General features: G+C 43.4%; 1 protein-coding gene across 1 annotated transcript in view; it reads right to left on the reverse strand.

The window, feature by feature from the left end:
- Positions 1–2740: 2740 nt before the first annotated feature.
- The window catches only part of FBRSL1 (fibrosin like 1), a 676121-nt gene continuing 655416 nt past the window's right edge, over positions 2741–23445 (reverse strand). The window contains 8 exon segments of the mRNA XM_014523175.2: positions 2741–5654; positions 9352–9586; positions 10588–10671; positions 13690–13773; positions 17944–18076; positions 19413–19484; positions 20269–20298; positions 21107–21178. Coding sequence (XP_014378661.2) covers positions 4421–5654; positions 9352–9586; positions 10588–10671; positions 13690–13773; positions 17944–18076; positions 19413–19484; positions 20269–20298; positions 21107–21178 — 1944 coding nt within the window. The 3' untranslated portion in view covers positions 2741–4420.

Raw genomic sequence — 23445 nt, forward strand, 5'->3', positions numbered from 1 at the left:
GTTCTGGAAAACTAACTGCATTCCAGTTGGGATGCTGTCCTTTGCAAACAATGAAACTTAAATCCCATCCTCTCTTTCCTCATTGCCAGCCATAACTGTCATTTGTCCTTTGGGGACACTTACTAATGCAGGGGTGGGCAAAATGCAGCCCAGGGGCCGGATGCAGCCTGCCAAGCCATTCTATCCGGCCTGCAGGGCCCCTAAAAAATGTAGAAAATTAATATTTATCTGCCCCTGGCTGCCTATCATGTGGCCCTTGATGGCTTGGCAAAACTTAGTAAGCCGCCCCTCTGCCCAAAAGAATTGCCCGCCCCTGTACTAATGAGTAAGGAAAATATCTTGGGCAACGTGTGAAATCTGAAGAATGAAAAGTACGTGGGGTGGAAAGCAAAATGGTATTTAAACAGCAAAATAACTAGCAAGGTCCTATGTAAGAGTTTTCTATTAGGAAGAGGTTCAGTGGGGTAAGGAGTAAGGTTGAGATGATTTGTTTCTGTGTCTAGTTAACAATACTATTAATCATAATGAACTGTATTTCTGTGAAAACTGATCTGTAGCGCTGTGGAATTCCACACTAGTGAAGCATTATTAATGACTCATAATGTGAAAATGTAACAGCCGTGCTCTGTAATACAGTATATGGCAAATTGCTGACTTCCTTTTGGTATTCCATCTATCACCAGATCCATCATAACAAATTCTTCTCCAGTCATGTGGGTGCAAGAGGTAAGAGGTAACTCTTTAGGTGTCTCCCATGTTCCAGGCATCAAGGCCTTCTTAAGTCTTACATGGACCAAAATGTTACTGTTGTGGAATGAACATGTGCAATCAGCTTGCTGATGACTGCGTGTGTTTGAAAGGTAGACCCCTGCATTCTGTCAGCCATGCTAGAGATATCGGATACTAATCTTATCTTCGTCTCCACTGTAAAAGGTAGGTCAAACAAGGTGGCAGATCAGTTTCTGACAGGGTAGAGAATTACAACACTAACTTAATCCATCAATTTCTCTGGGTCTTACTTGTTGCTGACCAGGCTTTCAGGGGCAAGAGGGCAGCAGAGAGGGGCGAGTCTAAAACTGGGGCCTCATATGTCCTGTGTAAGAGCTCAATCTGACGAGTGACCACCTGAGACAGGCAGCGCAGGGACAATGTCTTGCTCTGCCCTGGCTACTTCTTGAAACAAGGCTACCAGGATGCTCAATTTGAGCCTGGTGGGAGAGGGGGCCCTAGCAGGAACCTGGCTCTTCAAGGTGGTGGCTTGGTGCTTTTGCCTTGAAGCTGGTCCTTTTGAGTTTTGGTCCCGGAGCTGCTTTCAGCTTCTGGGGTGGAGAGCTTAATTTCATATTGCCTAGCTCTTGGCTGGAAAATAAAAGACAAAATCTGCAGGGCTTGCACACAGCATTTCAGGTATTCAATGAAGTTTGTGGTGAGCAGCTCAGCTGAGATCCCTGAGCTACCACCTGCTAGGCAAGCACGGAGGAGGGGAGAACTCACATGGGAGCTAGGGGACCAGGAGCTCTCCTGTTCGTGAGGGTTCAGCCTCAGTCCCCGCCTCCCACGGAAGCACCCTTGCCACCAGGCTGTTGGCTAGGCCATGCCAGCTCTGAGGCTCTATTCAATCATTTGCAGCCTTGGTACTTTGCACCCACAATGTATAAAGCCTGAAGAGTGCTCTCCAGGAAGCATTCTCTGTTGTTCCAAAGCCAGCAAACTTTTCATTTCCACCATGTGTGATGCACTTCCCCTAGGTGAGCTGTGAAAGCAGGTGCAGAATTTTAATGCCTATTTTATTTTCACTCTTTCATCAGTATAAAGACTCTGTATGTAATGTTAACTTGTTTTTTAAAACTCCTCCTAATTTAGTCATGCACCAATTTAAAAAAGAGGAGCTGTGTACAGTGGTCTTCAATATAATTCCTGTATATTGAGTCATTTATTTACAGGGTGTGGGGTGGGGAGGGGAGAGAAAGAGGTGTCAGAATGATTTCCCCATCCTGTAAATGCTTGATATCAGCCTAGGCGGGAAAATCTGTAGAAGCAAATGAGAATGCACATGCATAAAGAACTTCAGGGTTGTAACTTTCTTAAATGTAGGCCAGTAGCAGTGGTCTTCAAGGAAGCTATTGAAGAGAGTTTGCTTCTGAAATGCTTGCACCTGTATTTTTTTTCCCTATAATCACCCAGATATTGCAGCCTTTTAGCAAACCAATCGGCATGGTGGCATAACTTATGTGTACTACTGAGACACGCAGTTTATTCATTTTATTTTTAAGATTCCAGCTAGCAGCTGTATTAAAATATGGCCACCTAAGAAGCTGCCCCACTGTATGGAGTGAAGCTTATGCTAAACATACCACAGCTCTCAAAGTGCTTAGTTGTGGGACAGTGTCAGGAATGCTAAGAGTGAAATGCTTGGCCAGTGTGAAAGTTTCTTTTGGTAAAGAGATGCTAGCCATGGAAAGGGTTTAAGTGGAACAAAAATCCCACAACAGCAGCTCCTTTATCACATAGTGGCTGGGCCATGAACCCACTGAAGCACTGCTTGTATTAATGTGCTCAGCACGGCTGTCGATAAACCATTAGCCTCAAAGTCGGCAGGACTAGCTATGACACACAAACACTCAACTACTTTTTTCATCCAAAATCAATGTTGTATTTATCTTCATAGATCTACAAGGAAACTGAATGTTTAAAATTACAGGGGGTGCAGGGGGGAGGATGGGGTGGGGGAAACGAGATACAGAGTCAAGAAAATAGTAGCGGATGGCTGAATTAACTAGAGAGTAAAAGCCCAGGATATATAAAACATGGATACTGAAAAATAAAATAAGGGAGGGGGGGATGGTACAGCAAGTAAAACATGGCAAAATTTACATATGAATGAAAAGTAAAATTGGAAATAAAAAATAAATCATGCCAAAAAGCAGTTCAAGGCAGAACCACACTGAAACAAACATTTGCTTATGGTCTTCATGTACTATAGATAATATAATCAGAATTTGCTTTTTTAATCAACCATTAGACGTTTTTTTTTTTTTTTGCACTCCTAAAATTCTACTTTGTCTTGTATACAGATTCCAATAAGAACACTGCACAATTAGCACAAGGGGTCCACAGAAAATTGTCCTTGCTTGCCAGCGATCCTGCCCACAACACAAAAAAAGGAGGAAAAAAGGAAAAAAAAATTAAAGAAAGGGTCTGCCACATGGTACTGTGCCAGTTCCATCTGCTTTTGCCAGCTTGAAAAGTAGGAAACCAAAATCCCCTTCCAGGAGCATATCTGTCTGTCTGTCTCTCTCCCCCTCTCTCTGTCTCTGTCTCTCTCTCCTTGGCGAACTGTCCCTTGTGTTTGTACAAAAAAATTCAGTCTCTCTCTCTCTCTCTCTCTCTCTTTTTTTTTTTTTGTTAAACACAAGCATATTTCTTCCTGTTCACTTGCCATTTCCATTCTGTCTCCATAGTTGCGAGTTGGGTTTTTTTGGGGTTGTTTTTGTTTTTTTGTGTTTTTTTTTTATTTTATTTTTAACCTTCCTCCCCCCAACATCCACTAAGACCTGCCTCCAAGTTCTTGCATAGTTGAAGTATATATGCCGCACTTAGCTTTCTGAGTGTGAATTTCTGACTGTGACAAGAGTATGAGTTGTAACCATGGTAACAAATAACCAGCGTGGTTCTAGAAACCATTTTTATAAAGTCTACCTATGTTAAGAATTTAATATTGGTGTACATTTATATTAACAGAATATTTACAGTTTGTTGTCTTTGTTTTTTTTTTTGTTTAAAACAAGAAGTCAAAAAAAATTCCTCTTAAATTTCTGCATAATATAATAAGGCAAAAAACAAAGTTTTGTACATTATTATTATTATTAATAGTTTAATATATATCTGTAACTTCGGTTCCAAAGTACCAAGATAAGTAATCGTTTGGCCTCAGTAAGGGAACCTCACAGTGGACTGTAAGAAACTACAGTATTTCCATAAATAATACTTTTATGAAACCCTGGGTATTTTTCTTAAGGATCTGAGGCCATTTAAATGCAAATTTAACTAAAAACAAAGCAAAATTTCTTTAAGTGAATAAAGAGCACAAAATTAAAAAAAATACAAATTCATTAAAAATGTTTCTCACATTTGGGAAAAAATGTACAAACTTGATATTTTAATTCATTTTAGCACAGAAACAAAAAAAAAAAAAGGAAAAAAAGTCCATACCTATATATTAAATTCCCATTCTCAGCAACCTTCTTGTTGGAAAGTTTATAACCCCTGACCCCATTATTTATGGAACTGTGCTTAACTTCTACAAATTTTACATTTAAAAAAAAAAAAAAGTTTACAGCAGTGCATTTTGTAAAAGATTTCTGTTGTTGTTGTTGTTGTTGTATGATACAGGCGAGTTTAAAATTCACCATGTTGGGGACTATCGTGCCTCTACTTCTTTGGGGTTCCTAGAGGGGGAGTAGTCCCTGGACTCGGAGTTTGTGAGTGGGGTAGTCCTGCGTGGGGAGGCAGGTCTAGTGCTGCTTGCTGGTACCAAAGGGGGTGGGGCACTCAATGCTGCAGTTGGTGGATTCCTATTTAAAATTCCATTGTGCATGGCAGTGGATGGACTGAGTCTGGGGTAATGCATCCCGCTTAAGTGAGGCATGAAGGATGGCACATGTGCCAGATGACTTTCAATAGGGGATGAGTGCAAGTGGTGCATTCTGGCACGCTCAAGTTCTTCCCGTAAGTGCAAGCGCTCCCTCTCCTCCACTTGCCGCAACCGCTCCTGTTCTCGGCGGGCTTCTAGAAGGTTTTCGTGGTTATAGTCATGCGGTTCCCTGTCTCTGTAAGAACGCTCATGGTCATAAAACCCAGAGGTGGCGGGGAACCTATGGATGGGGTCTGTCCGGAGCTGAAAGTCCATTCGACGGTGCAGGTCTAAGCTCCGATAGGCATCTCGCAAGGGGTCCCTTATTGGGTCCCAAGAAAATCCAGGGTGTGGCAGTCTCTCCCTTCCTGACAAAGGATTCATACCCACGAGAGGTGTCATCATTCTGCTGCGGTCCAAAACATTCATGTTGTTCATCTGGTGGACGCTGCCCATGGAGATAGGCATAGTGGCAGCCATAGAGTGGGGCAATGATAAAGCGTGCAAAGAAGGCGGCGGGGGATGTTCCACCGTTCTGGAGTGCTGGGATGGTTCAGATCCCACCACCAGGACATCGCTGTCTTCCTTCCGCTCCTCTTTGACCTTAATGTCATTCTTCATCTTCTGGAGGTCGTTTGAAAGCTCTGTCTTTCTATCCATATCTTTGTTCATTAAATTGCTAAGTTTCAAGCTCTCACTTAGTGCAGGTTTGCTGTAAGGAGATACAGACTGAATTACTGGCTTTGTGTTGTCCTCTGAGGGTCTCTTATCATGGCTTGGAGTTTCCTTCACTGGGGAACGGCTCTCTTTTATCTTGTGTTCTGTGATGGATGGCTCCCTCAGCCGGTCAGGGTGTTCTCTCTCTGGTTCTTTTGTCCTGTCTCTTTCACCGATGCTAACTTGCCTGATGGGATCGCTGGAGGTCTGGCTGTTGCTGCGGATGAGGTTGCTGATCTGATGGGTCACTGGAGCTGATGCCGGTGAAGATCTGTTTGAATGTCTGTTTTTATCCATGAGATCTCTGTGTAAAGAGAAAACGCTTTATTGTTTTATGTAAATGAGTGCATGCATGTGTGTGCACACACATGGACAATCCTATGCCAGCAATGAACAACACTGATCTCTAGTGGTATGTTACTGTGAAAAGAGGAACTACAAGCTTGGCTAGTATCAGGCACAGCACTATTTTACCCACTTCCTGGACAAAGACTGTTAAATATGCACTTTAGTGACTTCCAAAATTATGGATGAATAGTCAAGACCCGAATTCATGAATGACTTTATGTAGTTTTAAACTTTAGCCTCCTTTCAGGACAGGGCAGTACATTACTGCATGATGACAAAGCTAGGAATGCTAGAGGAATGTTTAAAAACCCCCCATTTGTGTAGACTGTATTTATTCATTGCTACCATAATGATTATTTCTGTGGCTGGAACAATATATCGCCTCAACTCACTACCTACAGAATGTGCACGGATGAGACCATGAAAATGTTGAGTGCTATGCAAGTTATGTAGATCTTCCATGAAATAGACCTGTCTACCCCGAGTAGCCTGCACAGAAGAAACACTTTGACCCCCGCAGCTCCATGGAGTTACATGTCAGCTTCCCAGTTCAGCTGAGCTAACGGCTATCACTTCAGCAGTTATTCTAGTGTATAAGAAAAAGTCCTGGGCATTGCCTGTATATTCACATGAAAGTGATTGATGGACTCCGTTTCAAGAAGGGCAGCTGCAAGGAACAGGGAGTCTAATGCACTGATGCTGACTAAATGAGGAAGGTGTTTCAGACGAGTAATGAGTGGGACTGGGAAGTATGAGAGTAGGTTTATGTTCCCAGCTGTACTATCATCTTTGGGCAAGTCAATTAACCTCTCTGTGCCTCAGTTACTCCCATCTCTCTAAAAGGAGATAAGTAATGCTCACCTTTTAAAGCACTTTGTGATCTTTATATGAGGCACTTTAAATGCAAAGTACTATAGCATGTACAAGACAACTGCATTATGCATCTGAGGAACTTAATGATACCCAAGCTTTTTTACTGGGTTTGCTTTCATGTGCAGAGTGACTAGCACACTAATATCTCGGTGGTGCTGGTGGAGTTCTGTGACTATTTATCCCCATCTGATTATTTTTCAGCACTCTAAATTTGGCTACCCCTTGACACTGGTTCATTGAAGACTCTTAGACCCTTGTAGATCAGTGAAGCTGATTTAAGACCAAGTTTTATGGGGGCACTCAGGGAAATGTAGGTTGAGTTAACTAAATGATGTGAATTTTCACTCTTTATTGGAAGTGCGTTAAACCTCAGTGGACACTTGGGGCCTGAACACACAAGCAAGTTTCTGGGGAGCAAAGCTTTGAGAGAGCTGCTTGGTGGTAACCATGTCTATGTACTTTCTCTTCCTTTGGTAAATGAAAACCAACTGTTAAGGACATGCAGAGAGGTGAAATGAAGTGGCCATTGGTAGAAGGCAGGGCCATATGGCACCTTATAGACGAACTCCTTCAGAAAAGCGAGAGACTTTGTAGGCTACCATACCAGCTACAGAGTCAGCTGAATGAAATGGGGCTCTCTGTGTTCATGAAGTGACCTTAGTGTGCAAGTGAATTAGGCTAAAGTAAACAAAGGTCATTTTACTTCTGAATGAGAGTCTGTGCAGGGGTTCAATCTAGTTAATCCACTTTAAAAGTTCAATTTTCCTGAGTTCCCTCATGTAAAGAAATCCTAAATTCACCATGTCAGTAAATTGGGCTCAACTGCCCCAGCAGTCACATTATAAATGTACATTCAAAGGAGCTCTCCTTTTCCCTACCACAAAAGTGTTTGTCTATAAACTGTACCAGAGATTACAGGCCTGGATGATTTTGGGACACATTTGCCAATAACTCCTATGCAATTTTCTTGACTTCAAGCATATGAGATTTAAAATTTAGCCTATTTGTGTATAATACTGCTCAAAGAGAGAGCATGAATATATTACACAAACACCCAGGGCAAGATCTTAATCTTAAACATCATTAGGTAAAACCAAGTTCAGGCTGGTAATGATAGATTTGTCATCTGCAATACTGACAACTCTTCCAGTCTGAAAATGGCACAGGTCAAAAGAGAGCCCTTGGAGTGTCTGCCAAGGCAGGTAACAAACCTAGGCTCTACGTGAAACAAGTGGTGGTGGTGGTGGAAGGCCTTTTGTGAGATGTTCTTCCACCACCTATCCAGGCCTACACAACTAGCTGCAGCTGGCTGGTATCCACTACCAAGATAAAAAAGAAGTAGCTTCTTGCAGATAAATTAAAGGGCTTCAAGATCAAAGTTATGAATCTGGAAGCTCCTGCAGTACCTGAAGCACAGGTGAAATATTCCAAACTTCACCATTAAGGTGAACACCATTCTTGTTGATGTGAAATTAATTGCCAAGTTCCCTTTGCCAGCCTCATGCTTGGAGACAGACTTGTTTGTTTTGGTTTTTAAAATTTCTTTTCCATTGTAGAATTTCTCTATAGGAGCTTGAAAATTACTTTCTGTGGCTCTACTGATTGCCACTCCTCCTGAATCCTGGCCAAATGGACCTGTTCCTAATGGAGCTAAAATTAATGACTCTCTTTGTTCCCCTCTTAGTTTATGCATTAACATTTCTGTAGCACCAGATCAGCAAGGTTTAATAGGGAATCCCACACAGTCTCTTTTCTTCTGGGTCCTTTTCAGCAACAGATTTTTACTGTTAATACTTTTGTAGTTTTGAGAGGAAATGCTTTATACAGGGGAGTGAGATTAGCTTACAGCATGAGAACAGTTTCTTTGAGCAGGAAAAATGAGGCATGTAAGCTACCACATTTACCCGCATACCACATGCACTTCCCCCCTAAAATCAGGCATCCAAAATTGGGATACATATCTTTGGCAGGGAGGCAGGAACTATGACGCATGGCTGCCAAGATGCCACTTCTCCCTAAGGCTTCAAACAGCAGTGGCAGAGTCTAGTGTCAACACTCTCAGCCGCTGGTGAGGCAGCAGCATTTGGCTGAAGAGGGTGAGTGAACTGCTTCCTAGTCAAAGATCTTGTGGCTTTGATTAAGAAATACTTACAGTAGAAAAGAAAGAGTCTGGGGACCAGCCATGTTGCTGTCCTGCCATATCAGCTGTCCTGCCATTATGTCCATGCCACAATTCCTGGACACACTTTTTTTCCCAGGAAGACTTACACTATAAGTGAGACTATATGAATTACAGTCTGACTTTCAAAGTCAGCCGGGATTCTAGAAAAAGACCCATTTTTTTACTACATTCTGCCTTCCAGAAACATGGTGGATGTTTTATTTGGGGTGGTGTGGTATGCAACAAAATATGATATTTGGCAGTATCTATCCAATATACGTTTGTGTCAGGCATACAAACTCTAGCATACCTCATGATTTCAATGTACAAAAAGGCTTTTGCTCATGGCAGTTCTTGTTCAATGTGCCTGTCTGTTAGAGATGTCTGCGTGACACACAGCTTAGCTGAGGGGAAGGACAAACTGGCTCGCTGTCTTGTTCCAAGTGAAGGCTGAAGAATACATGTTTATTTCTACCCACATGGCCGCAGTGATTGGAGTGACAGCCACTTTAGAGACAACCTTTTGACTGATCAGACCAAAAATCAAGGGCACTGGGGTAGAACTTGAAGATAAAGGGGAGAAAAACCTGGGTAAAGCAAAGGGTGCTTTGCCACGTACCTCTCTTTTTCTCTGTCGTCTTTACTCAGTGAAAGGTCCCTCTTCTCTGGCTCCCGTTCTCTGTCTCTCTCGTGGTTTGTTACGGAGGAACTTCGCTCAGAATCCCCTGGCTTGGGCCACTGCGGAGGTGTCGGGAAGGAAGGTGGGGTTCGATGGAGCCTATTCCATGGCTCGTGGGGATTGTTAAAGTTCTGCAGGTTTGGACCTTCTTTGTGAGCAAAAATGTTGTTGTGAGCTAGAATAATGTTGGGGGTGGGGGCAGGGGGAAAGAAGAGTTAAGAAGTATTTAGACTAAGTTATCCTGAATAAATTCTGCATAGCATCCATTACAACCACAACTATCTTTTCAAGACTTCTGAATTTGGGGTAGAGGGGTGGGCTCAACCACCTCTGATAAAAGGTGAAAGACACAGCCGCTCTTTTAAGACGGTTTGTCGGGAAAGCTTTTATTACAAGTCCTGCAACATAATGAGACCGTTCATTTAATGAGAGATGACTCTGAATTTCTCTCTTCTCCTCCCCCTCCACCATAGGATCCATCACAAAGACTATACTTGTTAGTTCCTATCACTGCCATTAAGTGGCTGCAGGTAGTTACAAAGGCTCAACTCCTGCAGTGAAGATCAAGGGATCTTTCTGTTAAGAAAACAAGACTTTCATTTTTCGTGGAAGAGTAGAGCTTGGCTGTGGGCCTTCTTGAATAACCAGTCACTTGATTTTTCTCCATCAATCCTCATCTCTTTACATGAGATGCCTGTGCATGCTCTCCTCTCTGTGTTTGCCAAGCATGCCTCACCTCCAGCTAACGGAAAATCATTCTCTACATGGATTTTAAAATTGTACAATTCTGACAATGGGGGTCAGGGAGGAAATCTGCACAGCCCAGTGATTTAGAGGTATCAATGGCTGTTCTGCTGCGCATCTTCGCTGTTGAAGGGTGTCACTTTACACGCCCATAGGGTAACAGAGCTCAGTTTCTGCAACTCTGGCACCTCTAAGAACACACAAGGCAACAATCTTGAGCGGTGAAGAGACACAGAAGCACAGCTATTGATAGGCGCGATGTGCAGAAGAGCTCCCACCGCAGAGACCTGGAAATCTTAGGTGCAGTGTTTTCAGATAGGAGAATGGAGGTTAGGAAATAACTTTTTAAAAACTACCACCAGCTGCTGTAAATATTAGCATGTGGCTTTTTTGGAAGGGATGTTTGTCTGCAGTAACCCAGCCAGTACTTACTCAGAGCATGACTGCCTAATCCTCCAAAGGCATTGCTGCCTAAGTTCCCAAGGCCGCTGAAGGTGCTTGACCTGCTAAATGGATCTGGAAAGGCAAACAGGGATTTAGCAGGCATTTAGCCAAGAATGCTGGAGAATGAAATGCACCCCTTCCCTTTCTAATGGTCTGAGTCCAAGTAGGATTAGGCCAGACTTTAAGCTGATCCTTTTCATTGCAAGGTTCTTTGCACAGAAAATTCCCAGCATGTTAAAAACGGAGAAGGGATTCAGTGCTCGCTCAACAAACAGGTGCTGTAATAAACTTGTGGATGCCAATCTGAAGGGAGCTAGAAATTCATTTCAAATAGCTGAAATTATGGTGGCAGCTCCTAAGATGCAACACTATCCACAAAGGGCTGCAAACTGATTTCCATCACGATTTCATGGTGACCAGACATGAGCAGGCCTTGTGAAAAACCTGAGGGCATAAGATGACTCGATACACTGATCTTCTCTCCAGCCCCTTTCTGAGTCTGATTTGGACTGTGTACCAAGTTGTGCTGTAGGGAGGCATTAATATAAAATAAGGCTTGGACAAAACCCAGAAGCCTTGTAAGAAAAGAGGAAAAGCTCCTGGACTAATAACTAAATGAATGGGAGGCCAGACGACATTTCATGAGTTGTCATCTAAGTCTGAAAACACTGTTTGATATGGGCTAACTTTCTTTCTTGTTATTAATGGTATATCAGAGCACATTGTGGGATGAGACCCTCAGGACCCTCAGTCCCTTTTCACCATTGCTTCTGTATACATCTCTGTAGTGTTTGTCACGTAATTTTGCACAGACAAACTCCTAAGTGAATCACTACAGACATCCATCCCCTACAAGAACTGTACAAGTGGACCTGTTTTCACTAAAGTCCTCACAGCTACAGCTCCACTGGTTGTAGCAATATTGTGTACACAAGGGGCCAACACTGTGTCAAACAGTCTTTTTGACTGGCTCCGAGCACAGCAGGATGAGCTGTTATTTACGATGCCAGAAAACCACCTGCACAGGTGGTAACCATTGTGAGAAATGTTAGAATATGTGGGTGGGGGCAAGCTAACTACTAGGGGTGCAAATACAGATTTTGGGGGCCGATACCAATAGCTGATTTTTAAGGAGGCGTATCGACCGATACCAATGCAATTTCCGATACCAGCCTGGCAGCTTGAAGAGCTGTGTACAGCTGGTAAGTCTGGTGGGGTGGAAGGGGTGTGGCGAGACAGATCAAGGCCCCCTGTGGTAAGGGAAGGAGTGGGGCTGGGGCAGGGGTTAGGGGTGGCTTGTCTGGGGGGTACGGGGAGAGGCGGCTCCCACCGCTGCACATCACTCGTGCGGGAGCCACAGCACTCACCTGATCATCCGGTAGCTCCCGCCACTTTTCTGGAAGGGCATGGGTGGGGGGAGAGGGGCACGCGACCTCAGATCTGCATGGGATGGGGTGGGCTCTTTCCAGCAGGGTGGGGCTGTGCCTGGGGTAGGCAGCAGCAGCACTGGTTGGGGGTTATGGGCTGTCGCAGCTCCACCCAGCCCTCCTTCCAGTACCACAAGTGCCACTGGCTGCAGCAAAATTTGCCACAGCCCCCCTGACCCTCCTTCCAGCACCACTGCCACTGGGAAGAGCCTGGTGCAGCCCTGACCCGTCCTGCCCTACACAGATCCAGGGACGCATGCCCCCTCTGCCTTCCCGGATAAGCGGTGGGAGCAGCCGGATGAGCAGGCGAGTGAGTACCTGATGAGTCGCTGGAACAGTGGCTCATGCACGAGCGGCACGCTGCAGCATGAGCACGCCCCGCGATAAGCTGCGGCTCCGTCCTACACTTGCCCCAGCCCCACTCCCCACTCACGGCAGGGGTCTTGATCTGCCTTCCCCATACCCCTTTCACTACATCAGACTTATCAGCTGCATGCAGCTCTCCAAGCTGCCTGGCGGTGCTCCTCACTGCCTATGGGCTGGGCACGTGCATGGGTCACTTATTGGCCATATCAGGCTGATTTCCGATACAGACAATTTTCTTTATGGTGCCAATCCGATATCAGACCAATGTATCCATGCACCTCTACTAACTACAGCCTCAGAGGGCCATTTATCATCTTGTGCTAATGTGAAAGTAATGCTCAAGTCAGGGCATTAATTTCTTCACAGTATAACTACCACACACTTCTGAACAGCTCTAAAGCTCCTAATCTCAATATCAAAGCTGGGTATTCACCACAAAATTTTCCACATATAAATTAGAATTTTTAAACTAATTCACTTTGATATTTGCAACCTACTTTGGTACTGAATAATCTAGTGATTTGTTTGCTGAGAGAATGAATTTTAACTGAATGCTGAAGGGTAAGTGAAGAAAACAAATAAATGTCAGTGTCTGTGTGAGAAACAGTTCTCCCAGGTCACACTGCATGTGCTGTTCATGGATTGGGTGAATGTAGCTGTAAAAATTAACCAACATAGCTTGAACTTTGACAATGAACTGCTCATGGGCAATTTTCTGAAGAAGGAGAAATCATTCTGTGAGCAGTTCAGAATGAGGAAATCCAGGTCTACTTATGGCCAGATAGGGAGCAGGCAAAACTTCCTGAACAGTTATTTGCCAAGAATCATTTGTCCAGCTCTAATAAAAAAAACCCAGCCAGGAACTTAACAGGTGGGAAGGGACGTAGCATGAACACATTTTAAACAATGTATTGTTTGAGATCCCATTTGATAAGCCGCCTACGGATTTCTGCAACTAATGAAGGAAATTTCTATTGTTCCCTTGAGCCCATCACACACATTCAACTGTACAGGAGGTCTCACTCTAAGATGTACATGACGAGCACAGTGTCTTATCATTCAGCAAGTCCTGAGACTATGCATCCCTCGCCAATAGAGGAATCTATTAATCCTGTTGTTTTTACTTTGGAGATGGGAATGAAGGGTGTGACGTGGGGAATTGGGAGAGAGGCTTCCTAAAGACATGCCCTCACAAGGAGAAGAAGCTTCTATCATCTATAACTATGGTATCTCAGACATCATTAAGCCAGGGAGTGACTTAAATAGTACAATAAATATGAAAGCAGGGTTTACTTACACTTACCTGCCAAGTGGCTAGTAGGCAGGAAGCTGCTGTGATGAGGTGAAGGCCCAAAAGGAGTGGTGGCCGGATGTGCAGCACCTGTGAGAATAAGGCAGTGATACCTTTTTACTGAGGTTCCTATCCATGCAGCACATTAGACAGATATGAAAGCACAAGACATATTTAAGCATGACCCAAGTGGAAGGGCAGCATCTGAAAGCTGGTACAGTAAATCAAGGTTAATGCAGTTTACAAGGGCAAGGCAAGTGGTAAGGGTAAGATCTTGCATCAAATGTTAATACATCTCTTAACAGGGAACTTAATGTCACTTCTTCATATGACAGCATTGTTATTTATTACAATGCATTTCACAGACAGTAAGGGTTAAATTGTGCTGGGTCATTCACAGTAACAGAGCACACTGGCATGGGTGTACCTGAGCCACTGAAATCAGTGACTGCATTGTACTTTTAGGTTGGAACTAAATCACTGTTGCAGCTCAAATTGTGTACCAACAGTGGGAAAGCTTTAGGCACTAGTGTGCTGTAAATATAACCTGCAGTCCCATCCAAAGTAAGCAAGACCATTGCATATGTGTTCAAGACAAGCAGTCCCATCCCATTTTAGTCTGAACTAATGACATTCAATCGCTGAGCAACAACAGAAGGAGCACTTTGAGACAGGGCTAGAGTCGCACACAAAACTGACCCAGCCATGTAAAGCCGTTCACTGTATTTTTTCATTGAAATGTATTCAGTGGGTATAAAACGGTAACCTCCACTAGAATTAAAAAAATAAAAAAGGAGGCCATGCAGATAAGATCAACAGCATTTGATTTAACATGGCACCAGATGGATGTGGCACTAAGGGTCACACAAGGAAGAGCTGGCAGTGGGTAGGATTTAACCTATGCAGCAAAAATTCCTACCCAAGCATGGGCAGTCACCACGTCCTAAGTGTACACATGGTTCAGTTCAAACCTGGACCTGGATGCACCTGTGCACTCTCAATGAAAATGCTGCACGGAGGGTCAACATTACACACAGTAAAGTGCCCTGAACGTGAGCAGATTATAAAGCCCTAGAGAGCAAGAGAGGCATGTCTCTCACCAACCTGGGCACTGCAAACCTAAGCAGCCAGAAAATGAGTTAAGGAAACTTAAGAGAGACCACAGCAACGAAACCTGAAGTTATCTATAAACATTCTGACTGCTCCACTGCTTCAAGATGGATGGAGACTGTCATCTTTCTAATCCTTTTAAGATTTCAGAAGGTGTATAACGGATGGGAGATTTCTTCAAAGGAGACGGTTTACAAACTCAGCTACATGGGCTGATAATAAAAAATCCTCCAGAGAAAGCCAGGAGCAGCATTGTGGCCTGTCAGGTAGTTATTAAATATAACGTCTGCCAGGCAACTGAACATCCGTCCTGAAGACAGGTGGCCCTAAGATAACTTATGTCTCCCACAGTAACAAGGCAACGCAGCAGAACCAATGATTCACGCCAACTACATGCTTGTTCGATAAGGGGAAAAGAATGCCTCAGATATTGTAGAGTAAGAGATTTATTCATCTATATATTACTGCTGCAATGTTTGTTCACTCTGCTGTTCTCTGATAGCACCCTTTATTTAGATTTACTGTGTGATGGCTGTTGTGATTAATATACTCGCAGACCAGTTGCTATAAAGTTATTTATCTCTGGTAGAGGTAAAGGATTCTATTAATTTGCCTTCTTTAACAAATCTATTCCATACTATTTCCCTTCTCGCTTTTGTTAAGAGAAGCTTGTCACTTTCCATCACTGGAGATGCACGTATTTTTTGGCCATGTTTGCTTCTTTAAAAAAATTCTTCAGGATACTAATTGGACACTGGCTTCAATTCAAAAGTCTGCTTCTGGCTGTGACTGCAAACTGTTACAAAATGGTCCCAAGCAGCAAAACCAAATGTGAAACAGGTATCTTCAAAAAACAACACTGACTTAACTGAAGATGACTACGGGAGAAAATGGCTCCCGTAGTTGAAGTAATCACAGTGTCTGTGGATATTAGCTGCGTGTATAAACGTGTCTAAGTACATGCAGAAAGACATAAGCACCAGAATATCTGAGCGCCAGCATAAATACTTGTAGGTCATGTGGTATAAAGGTTTTACTGACACTGCTCTTGTGTGAAGTCACAAATCACTCCAGCAGATCACTGCAGAAAGATAAATGCTCCCTGTGATGTAGATATTGAAAGCCACCTAAACCCTGCATTTGATTCTCAAGTCGATGCTGGACTATGATTTTCTTTTTATATTTTGGAAAAAATTCATGCTATTCATTAATTGCAATAGGGCTGTATCACAGATGAAAAGGATCATATGTATTAAATTAGTTACAAATGTGCACAGGTGACACTATCACCAAAAAGAATAACCTACTAACTAGTTACTGTATTTACTTGAATATAAGAAAACACCCCAATAATTAGATTATATATATGCAAAATGTATAATCTGTTTTATAATCTTATGAATCCTGCCCCTCCACTGATACAGCAGGGAAGGCAGTGGCTGGTGGTGGTGGTGGTGGGGAAATCAGGTGCCCCCCTTGCCCTCTGCCCCACTCACTACTACTCCCTACAGCCTTCCGGCCCCCTCTGCTAACTGCACCCCCACCCCCAGCTCCCCACAACCTCTGACCCTCCCCCTACTACCTCAGTCTCTGCCTCTTCCCCATCTTTACTGCCCGATGCCGCTCAGTCCCAGAGCACAGCACACACAAGCTCAGCCCTTGCCTGGCCATGCAGCAGTGTCAGTACTGATGATTGACTGGGCTTGGGAAGGAGTTTCTAAGTGCTCTGTGCCTGGGAAAGTCCCCAGCCTGAGCTGGAGCCAAGCTGCACCTGACAGTAAAGGGGAGGGAAGGGGGTGGGCAGGGAGCAGAAGCTATAGAGGGGAAGTGAAAGTGGCAGGAGGCTGCTGTGGGTCTGACTCTGGCCTCAACCTGGGCGGAGGGGCAGTCAGAGCCACAGCAACTGCCTGCTTCCCCCTTCTGCTTCATATGGATATTTAAAACAAGGGTTTTCTTTTACCCATGTTGATTGGGGGAAAAGACCTTGTCTTATAGTCAAGGAATTATGGTAATTATGTACCTCTAAGGTCCCTGGCACATGTTCGTTTAATGGGATCTGGTCCCTTCATCCCCACATTTGTGCCTCCTGCCATACCATGTGTTTATGTAGGACGCATGATTTTGGGATTGGATCAGATCCCAATCGCACCAATATTATTTGTCATGATTCCTGGGCTTCTCCTGCACTAGCAAGTTGAAAGCTGGGCACATGCAGACTGATACGAACCGGAGTGATCTCTGGGCTGAGACTGACAATCAGCTGATTGTCGGTCCCAGTCCCAGGGCTGCACCAGTCTTGAACTGGTTCCAGAGTTGGGACCAACTCATCTCTGGGGATACACTGGCCTCTAACACCACACAGAAATAGAATCAAAAGATGGTTGGAGGAAGAGCGAGCCCTGGGAGCAAAAGAAACTAACTAGCGTGCAGCTGGAAAACTTAATGAATATGAACAATAATGATCCACACTGTGAACATCAGGGTCACAGACAACTTCAGAGTCACTGGCAAGTGATCAATATGGATTATTTTATGTTGGTAACTGCACACTGTGAAATTAGCCAGCATTACACAGAAAGCAACTGGTCCTAGTAAATGGTACCTTATTAATTAATTCTTTTGCTTGACCTTAACAGCTTAGCATTGGAGATTTTTGAAGTGGATGATTTTGATCTTTTTTAAATTGCTTTTTTTTTTCAAAACCAAACGTTTTAGGAAAAAGTGGATGTTGATTTCTACTCTCTATGCTGTTGCTAAAGTTTTTCTTTTATCAAGTCTGGCATAAGGGAACCAAACTTGAAATATCGATTGTAATTTTTTTTAAAGACCAGCCCTACACAGCAAGATCTGTCAGGTATATGAGAAGTCAGCTGGACAGACCCAAGTTCAATAAACCAATTCCTATCAGACTGCAGTGTTACCTGTCACTACCTGTTGGGTTGTGGCTTAGACCCCTATGCCTTCTGAACTGGAATAGCAGGAAACGGCATGACCAGGAGATTTGTGTTTTAACATCACAGTCAACTATATTCTCCAATATTTTCACAACATTATGAAGTTGAGCTACTTTAACTATTAGGGAAAATAGGGAAAACACGAAATCTGTTGACTGTGTATTATTTCTACAATAAACAACGATTCTCCCCTTACCTGTGGTGGAAAATAGAGGCCTGGCAAGGTCTTGTGGATAGTGGAATCCTGGGAACACTCCAGGGGCAGGAGGTCTGCTGAACAGGTCAAGTTTACCTCCTATCTCTAGCTTGTGGGGATCCAGCTGCATTTGCTGTCAGATGATACAAGAACAATCTGATTATGCATTTCCTTTCTTTGGGGTGGGGGAGAAGAGAGAGAGAGAGAGAGAGAGAGAGTGCAAGTTCACTCCAGCTTAGTACTGCCAGGAAGAGTTAGCAAGAATGATGGCAGTGTCACGTACCATAGTCATGCTCTGACAGCATCTGTAAAGCCATTTCACTCCACAGCCTCTCAGCTGCCTGCCTCATCCACATGAATAAGGCCTGAAGTGAGCTCTTAGCCCCACAGCATACACAGTGGAGCATGCAACATGATACACTGAGTGCACAGCACCCTAGGATCAGTCTGCAGTCTCGACCTGACAAAAAACGTTCTGCTGGCTGAAAGCGACAGACAGAACCAAGCCTTAAGAATTGCCCGACAGTTGCATGTTTTTTTGCTTTGAGCTCAGAGACGGATCTTCATAGGCTGTTCCTCTCTTACAATGAGTAACCTCAAAATGAAGAGTGGGAGGGAGAAAAGAGGGATACTGAGGGGAAACAACTGCTGCTAAAGAAGTGCACGTGGCTATGATCAAAGAGCCAAATGGATGCACAGAAATTTCACCTATGTGGATATATATGCCTTTCTTATAACCATATAGAATAAACATGGTATTTCTACTTCTTGAATTTTACATTGATCAGTTTTGGTGCCATTAATTAAAGGGCTCTTAGTGAAAGCAGTTCATGTCCATGATTAACAAAAGGCAAAAACTGCTGTGGGGGCCAGGAAAAAAAAATCACTACAGAAATGGTTTTCGCTGTGGTAGCTGCCATTTTAAGTGAGGTGTAATGGCACTCAGTGTACCTGCTCCTATCACCTCTTCAGCTTTAAATTCTTCCCTTCTGCCTCAGTAATATCAAAGAAAAAAACCCAAGAACCTCAAACACAGTAACTATCATTCTGTTTGCCAACTCTGTTTGTAAAATATTCTTCACTATATCGGTCTTTTAATTCTGATTCAGATGATATGGCATAATCCACAGGAGATATTGGTGTAGACCAGAAATGGTATCAAACACACAGGCTTTTACAAGGCTGGATCACAGGCAAAATTATCCTCTCCTTTTCTCTCTTCAGATTTCCCTCTAGCAGCATACTTCATAATCTCCTGCTTATTTTGCTATCCTTGAGCCAAACTCCCTTTCCCTCAGAGAAACTTAACAGCTTCTACACTAGATGTTAAAAGATTGAAAGTCTTAGTTAATCTACACATCTCAAGCTGAAGCATCATCACTAGTAACTGCTTCCTGCCATTAGTCACTAGAATGTAACCTATAATAAACCAGAAAACTTGGCTTAATTCCTTAAATTGGCCACATTACCTTTATCTTCTGCTGGTGATGGTAGATCTGCCAGGCAATCTGTACATGAACTGCACACCACTTCCCAGGCTTCTGCAATTGAAAGGATAAGAATGTAGATTAACTTAAGTGCTCGCAATCCACAAGGCCTTCTGACAGAACCGCTCATTTCCCTTTCTGTAAAACGGGCAGTTGAGAAATGAAAGAGGCCAATCGCTCTGCTGGCAGAGGTGGTGACCATCCATTTCTTCTTGTTCTTTTGAAATGAATTAAACTGAATTTAAAGGAAAAGTGGGGAGAGGGAAAAAACTGTGATATTTTCCTTGTTTTGCTATGACTCCCAGCATGTGGAATTGCTCTGCAAAACAACTCTGGGCTCTGTTGTCTCGGACTTGGATATTGCCACCCATAATCCAATGTGAAAAACATGAAGAAATTAACATGTCTTTAATAGAGTAGATTTCCTAGTTACCAGTTCTGTTTGTGATGCCTGAGCCAGGAAAGCAGGCAGCTTACTCTTAGCTGCATTGGCTCTGTTGGGTAGGCAGCATGTAGAGTAGTACATGCTTATTTTGGTCATTAGGTTGAGCAGCCATGACCCTGAATGTGCTTAGGAGTACAACGCTGTAATATCTTACATAGTCATTTTATATTCAAGGCTTGTCAACTTATACTCAAAAATATACTATAGGTAAACTGAGGCAAAATGAGATTGAGTTTTATCCCAAATGGTATTAATACAAAGACAGCTTAAATGCTCCTTCAAGTGAAGGATGAGCCTGAGACTTTGTTTGTGTTCAGTGTTCAGCTACAAAAACACGTGAAATGTAAAATTGACTAAACAGTTAAAAAAAAATCCCACACAAATTTTACTCACTCTTACTGGAGGCCTATAGGGGTCTGACACCTGTGAAGGAAGAAGAAATAATAATCAGAGTCTTTCTTAAACCTATAGAAGGACACGATTCTGGAGAAGGCTCCTGTGACAGAGGTAACTCCAAAAGCTTTAACACTTCTTTTTTCATTTCTTGCACTGATTTCTTGCATGAAATTTTATGACATGCAAAGCAGTTGCATGACAGTAACCGAACAGGCTGCTTACAGATGTAACAACCCCCCCGCAAGTTAAACAACTTTAAACTCTGCGCATCCCTGCACTAGGCCCAGCACATGTCCAGAAGAGAGATCTTGTTAGCTGGACCCATCTCGCCAGATATCTGTATAGATCGGGCACTCCAGTGGGGCTTTTTGGCACTTTTATCTAATAGCTGATTGACTGAATCAGCTATTAGATAAAAGTGCCAAAAAGCTCCACTGGAGCGCCCAATCTATACAGATGCTGCAGAGTTTGGTCAAACTAACGCACTGTTTCTGCCGGTAAAGCACGTGGGTTTTCCACCCCCCCTATTCAGTCAGCAGCCACAGTGCCAAGGGTTGTCTGAACCAAGTGACTGTCCTGCAGTGGAGCGTGTCTAATCAGGGCTAAGAATAACAAGATTCAAGGAGCTTCTTGCCCCACTTGGCTTGATTTTGTTCACATGAGTCAGTAAATCCTCTTGCACTCAATTGACAAAGGTTATCACCACCTTGCTAGATAAAACAAGCCTGCTGAAAGGCTAATTCTTGCTCAAATTGTATTTCCTTTATGATGAGCAATCATGCTGTTTATTGGAGTTAAAGACACAGTAAAAGAAAGATTACGTATGGTTGCTTACCCCTGGAGTCTTCTGTAAGAGAGTATGGTGGACTGTGCCTGGTCTGCCTGCTACATCAATTGGGTTTGAAGTCTACAAAGTAAGAAAATAGCATAAGTGATGGCTGTATTCTGCAGCACAAAACTTTTCTAGCTGAAGTTAATGGCATTAATTAGTCTATGTTTGTACTGTGCTTTGACTATGCATATTGCTGTATTAGTGCTAAATGTTATCTCTCACTGGCAGCCAACAGCATTTAATCACTGTCATCTGTTATTATTTAGTAACAGGAGTAACAGTAGTAGCAGTAGTAGTAGTATCTGGGCCACATCTACCCAAGCCCCAATTGATAGCATGACTGCATTGTGCTAGGCACTGTACAAATGGATAGTTAGAGACAGTTAGCACCCTGCTCCCAGAAGCTGCTTGTTTAACTACTCAAAAGGATGGGAAGGAGGCACAGAGAGGAGGCACAGGTGTGCCCAGTGTCACACCAATGGCAACAGTCAGGAATAGAACCCAGCTACCCAGTACCCAGTTCAGATGCCTGGGACCATGCTACCTCCTAGCACAGTGACACCATAGACCCCTTAGTTAAAATGTCAAAAGCCCATCAACACTAGCACTGCTACAAGCTGAAATGAATGGGTGGATATTTTTCAATAAAGCAGCTAAGCAGAGACTGAGCTTTAAAAACCACCTGGTAAATCCTACAGGGTGCCCAATATCTTCTTTTATAACTTGCCCAACTTCATGTCCTTTGATAATTCTGTTGTTTCCCAATGGGGATTAAAAACTGAGTGCAGAATCCCAGTCTGTCCTGCTTCATGATGCCATTTAATTCTTCTGTGCTCTAGACCAGTGGGATCCAACCTTTTTGGCAGGTATACTACAAATTAGCCCCACACCTCCACTCCCCACTGCCACCCTGATCCCCTTTCCCAAGCCAATCTGTTGCCCTGATTTCTGCTCCCGGCCCTGTATTCCCTGACTGATCTGCTGCTCTTCTTTCTTTTTCTGTCCCTGTGCTCCCTGTCCAGTTTTCTGCTTTGCTTTCTGCTTCCTGCCCTATCTGCTGCTGTGCTACCAGTCCCCTCCCTCATCTGCCGTGTGCCACATACAGTGGCAGCCTGTACCAAAGGTTGGCCATGCCTGTTCTAAACTAACCCCAAGATCCCTCCACCCCTCACCTGCTGGAAGAGGAGCCTAAAATCAGGGATTGTGCATATACCTCCAGTCTTTTACTCTTTAAGCAACTACATCTTTGTCTCCAAAAAGCCGAGTGTGGAGGGGTTAGGGCTAATCCCCTAGCTGGCTATTTTTTCTATAATTTAGGTCAAATTATAGTGGAGTTCAAATCACCAGGTTTTAAGACCAATCAATAAACGTGGGTATAGGGGGTTATAATTTAATTCTCTCAGGTCAAGGTGTTTAAATTTCAATATTAATGTTAAGGAGAATTCTGAATTGCGTAGGAGAGAGCAAGCTCGCCCGCCAGGCCTGCATTCAAAGGATTCTCAGGGTTTCTTTGTCAGCTGAGGTACAGACAGGAAAAGAAATCACAGCCATGAGAATCAAGAGATTTGGGATCACAACACATTAATGGCAGAATGTCATTCCGTCCTTCTGTCCCCTGGAGACAGATGCGAGTGCTTCCTTAAGCAAAGTAAATTGAATACTTTTGACCTTTCCAAGTTCTTAGCTTGTGAGAAATGTCCACTGGGAAGCTCATTGAGAAGTTTACAGTCAGCCTGGATTTATGTACTGTGGATTTACACATCAGGCCTTAGGCAAGTGACATGGGAGGGGAAGGAACAAAAATAAGACCTTTGTTTCGTAAGGCAAGGAATGCAGAATTCATTGTGCCAAAATCAAGCCACAAAGTCAGTCCTGATTATCTAGGCTTTAATCAAGCAGACTGAGAGGGAGAGAAGGTGAGGAAGAATAAGGAGCTAACAATGACTTATGAGCTTTCCCCAGAGGCTCAAGTTCGTCTCCTCTAGGAAACTGGAAAAATAACATGGTAACTTACAGATGAAGTTTCCAAGTCATTCCTGTGCCTCCAGATGTTAGATTCCAGGTAAATACAGCAGTGCCCAAAGCCCACATGATCTTACTGATTAACCATCACAGGAGATTGTGACTTTGTGCCGTTTAACCTTGAACTACCAAGCGTTCTATACATTTATCTCTAAAATAAATCCTACTTGTACAGCACTTAAAAATGTAAAGGGCCTGTGCTCACACTTGCCTTCTTTCTGCAGAACAATTTTTCTGTTGGCCTTAAGATATTTTACAGTATGACAATATCACAAAGATTAGTAATGAAGAAGAAAATCGGCAGAGCATAACAGTATGGA

The sequence above is a fragment of the Alligator sinensis genome, unplaced genomic scaffold, assembly GCF_000455745.1.
Source record: "Alligator sinensis unplaced genomic scaffold, ASM45574v1 scaffold748_1, whole genome shotgun sequence".
Taxonomy (NCBI): domain Eukaryota; kingdom Metazoa; phylum Chordata; order Crocodylia; family Alligatoridae; genus Alligator; species Alligator sinensis.